At 32.3% G+C, this 3,773-nt stretch overlaps 1 protein-coding gene across 1 annotated transcript in view; it reads right to left on the bottom strand.

The window, feature by feature from the left end:
* LOC119591971 (tyrosine-protein phosphatase 10D-like) overlaps window positions 1-3,773 on the bottom strand; it is a gene marked incomplete in the record, with an annotated part of 62,800 nt that overhangs the window by 11,331 nt on the left and 47,696 nt on the right. Inside the window, 7 exon segments of the mRNA XM_037940725.1 lie at window positions 70-229; window positions 353-469; window positions 933-1,112; window positions 1,365-1,565; window positions 1,718-1,890; window positions 2,114-2,273; window positions 2,421-2,551. Coding sequence (XP_037796653.1) covers window positions 70-229; window positions 353-469; window positions 933-1,112; window positions 1,365-1,565; window positions 1,718-1,890; window positions 2,114-2,273; window positions 2,421-2,551 — 1,122 coding nt within the window.

The raw sequence follows: 3,773 nt of genomic DNA on the forward strand, positions 1-3,773 counted from the left end.
TTAGTTCCATTACCTGGCATCAATGAGTAAATTACTGGACTAGGAAAAAAATGAAGATAGAAAACTTACGCCAAACTGGCATGGTTCCTTCCCAATACTTTATGCGTCCAGAACCAATCTTTGTCGTGGCCTCTATTTGGAAGGAGTAAGTTTTCCCAGGGATGAGATTTGGGATTACACCAATCAGTTCATCAGGCTCAAAATGTCTTTCATTTGTCGGAGCAGTATCCTGAAAGAAAGAAGATGTAAAGTATAAGACAGTCCTTAGTTCTTAAACTTTAGTATCTAGCATAATTTCAATCAAAACCTGGGTTAAAACATAAAAGATTTAAAAGCAGCAATGATACCACACCTTGATTCCATATTTAATGTTGAAGCCTAAAAGAACACCATTTTGCTCATCAGGGGGCAATGACCACCTAAATGTGACTTGGTCTGGTTTTATTTCAATTGGTTCAAATTCATCAACCTGTATGTAGAGAGAGAAATTACAGATAATTCACTGCACATAGAATCAAAGCTTAGAGACTATATCTGTTTCCAGTCTTTCTCATGATTCCTATTATGCTTCTGAAATGTGCATCAAAATGTCATTAATCTCTGAAGGATAGCATAGTTCAAGGTGTCAAGTGTACACAGGCCAGACAAAATTATTTTTTGCACATTTCATTACAAAATTATTTCAGATCAAATTACTCTAACCTGGCTATTCAACTATGAACAATTTTGAACACTTTTCTGGATGACTTTTGCTATGTCTTGTCCGGTTTGCTCATATACATTAAAACAACAATTGCCATATTTAGTCCTTAAAGTAAAAGGGATGGAAACAGGCTTTCACTCATCATATCAGTTTTCAGAAACAACTCAGAAGAGAAAAGAAAAAATAATATGGATGAAATGCAACTACATACAGGTAGACATTATCCTACCTTCCCAGGAGTGCTTTCACTTGTTGTAAATGCTGCAGACACAGGTTTTGACTTCCTAGTACTTCCAGCTCTAGTAAGGACAGTAAAAGTATAATTGCGATGTGGTCGCAATCTCGTGATGGTAATGGAATCCTGCTTTGTGCTATTGGTAAAGAGCTCATTATCACGGAGATATTGCACCTGCGGAAATTAGGAGGAAAAAACAATCAAGACCGGCAAATTACAATAATATTTAATTACATCTTAAGCAGTAATATGACAATATCGTACCTAAAAAAAAGTCCTCTAGATCAAGCTATTCTTCATGACAAAATAAAAGGAACATATACATAATTATAGTCTTAATGTAAGCATGCTAGTAACAAAGTCTCCGACATATGCCAAGAACTAATATACATCCTTGTGTTAAAAGAGGGGGAAAGCCTTACATACCTCAAATGAATCATAATCTCCATTTGGTTTATTCCATGATAAAGTAATTTCAGTATCTGATATGTATGAAGCACTGATGTTTGAAACAGGTTCAGGATACAGTCGATCTTGACGTATGAGTGGCTGGCTAGTTACACCACCTGATACTGTCCAAGCTGTGATGTTATACAAACGACCTGGCACTAGTCCATTGAATATTATCTGAAAAAACATAATCAGGATTGCATTATGGTGATTATGCAAAGAATTTTTAAAAATTATCAAATTAAAACATTGATACCTACCCACGAAATAACTTTACAACCTTTCTGCTGTCAGACGCCAGCAAAAAGCAAAATATATTTTTTTTTTACCTTACGATCATCATCAACTGCTGATTTCTCCTTAACGGGTATAGATGGATCAGACAGCATGAATCTGTAGGTGTCAAAAGTTGCAACAGAGCGTGGCGTTGGAGTATACCTGATAGTGAATGACCTGGTTTCTAGCTGATTCACAATAGTTATATCTGATGTGATGACAGGCACTGAAAGAAAAAATATAATAAATATGTTTCTGTTGTAGACTGTGATTTATTACCTAAAAAAAAAATCATGGTTAATATATCCAGTCTTTTTTTAATCTAAAATTCTATTGTACCTACAAAAAATAACAAGGATGACACAAACCAAATTAATAATCTAATTGGATTTTTTTAGACATTCTGAAAACAGGACTCTATATACAGAAGTCACTCAAAGGATACTCACTTGTTCTGCTAGAGAGTTCTGCAACCTTGCTGTTCACTTCATGAGCTGTGGTATAAACCTGGAAATGGTACAGCTCTCCAGGCCTCAGCTCACCAATCAAAATGGTCAACTTCCTCTCTATGCCTTCAGTTGCTTGGGTCCCTGGAATTTCTTTGGATTTCTGAAATTATAATTAGCAGACATCTATATCAACTTTTCTAATGCTATGGTAATACCAACAGCAATAAAGTAACCTCTTCCTTATGACCGCACAGAAAATGATTATTCAAAGTAAATGTACACAGTATTGTAATTATTTTTCTCTCACCTTTCTATCTGGAGTAGCATCATTCCACCAAATAATAGTATATAAATCAATTCGGCCTTCTGGTCTAGGCCATTCAAAGGTAATATTCTGAGAATCAAGAATTGGAGTAATTCCTCTTACTGGGTTTGGCGCTGAAAAGTTGAAAGGTAGTTGTTACAATATTTAATTTTGTAAAAAATTTTGAATGTACCTTAAAAAAAACTCCCAAAAATTATTCCTTTTCTTTTAAAATTTTCTAATTCTTGGGGTGAAATTTAAATAATAGAGACTCAATAATTTTTAAGTTTGGGTTTCAAGGGAAAAACCTTTTCATTCAAATGTTCAGTAAACCCCAGTTTTGTTAAATTTTTCTACCTGATTGAAAAAAATATAAAATTTTTTTAAATTTTAAATAATTCCCCCCAAATTTTCGGGGAAATTTGAAAAAAGGGTGATTTTTTTTCCCGGGGGTTTTATAAAAGTTTTTGGTTTTTAAAAAAAGGGAAAAAAATTAAGGTTCCTGAAAAAAAAAAATTTTTTATTCCTTTTCTTAAAAAGGTTTTGGGTAAAAACCCCAAAAAAATAGAACGAAAATTGTTTTCTGTTTTTTCAATTAAAATTGCCCATTTTTATTTTTAAAATCCAAACCCAGTCTTTATTTTTACCTTTTAAATTTGGGGAAAATTTACTGAGTTAAATATCCCCATAAAGGGGGGTTTTCCCCAGGGGGGGAAAAAAAAAAAAATTTGTTGAAAAAGGGCTTTAAGTTTAAAGGTCCTTTTTTTTTGGGGATTTTTCCAAAAAATTTTTGTAAAAATTTTTTTTTTAAAAACCCCCTTAAGTTTAAACCAAATTTTTTTTTCAATCAAATTCTTGTTTTTTTTAAAAAAAAAAAATTTTTCCCCTTTTATCCCTTTTTAAATTTCATTAAAAACCCCAAAAATTTTTTAAAAACGAACCCCTTTTTTTTTTAAAAAAAAAAACTTTGTTTTTTTTTTTAAACCCCAAAAAAAAATTTTTCAAAAAAAAAAAAAAAATTTAAATTTCTTTCTTTTAAAATTTTTTTCAAACGAATTTCTCCTTTTTTCCAAAAAACCCAAATTTTTTTTTTTCCCCCCCCCCCCAAAAAAAAAATAACCCCCCCCCAAAGAAATCCCAAAAAGAAAAAAAAACCCAAAATCTTTTTTTTTTTTTGTTCCCCCTTTTTAAATTTTAAATTTTCCCTGCCCCCCCGGCCCAAAACAATTTTTTAAAAAAAAAAATTTTTAAAAAAATCTTTTCCCTTGGGGGGCCCGGCCCCCCGGTGAAATTTTTAAAACCCCCTTAAAATAACCCAAGGGGAAAAATTTTTCCCCTTTTTCCCTTTTTAAAGGT

The sequence above is a fragment of the Penaeus monodon genome, chromosome 29, assembly GCF_015228065.2.
Source record: "Penaeus monodon isolate SGIC_2016 chromosome 29, NSTDA_Pmon_1, whole genome shotgun sequence".
NCBI classification, from domain to species: domain Eukaryota; kingdom Metazoa; phylum Arthropoda; class Malacostraca; order Decapoda; family Penaeidae; genus Penaeus; species Penaeus monodon.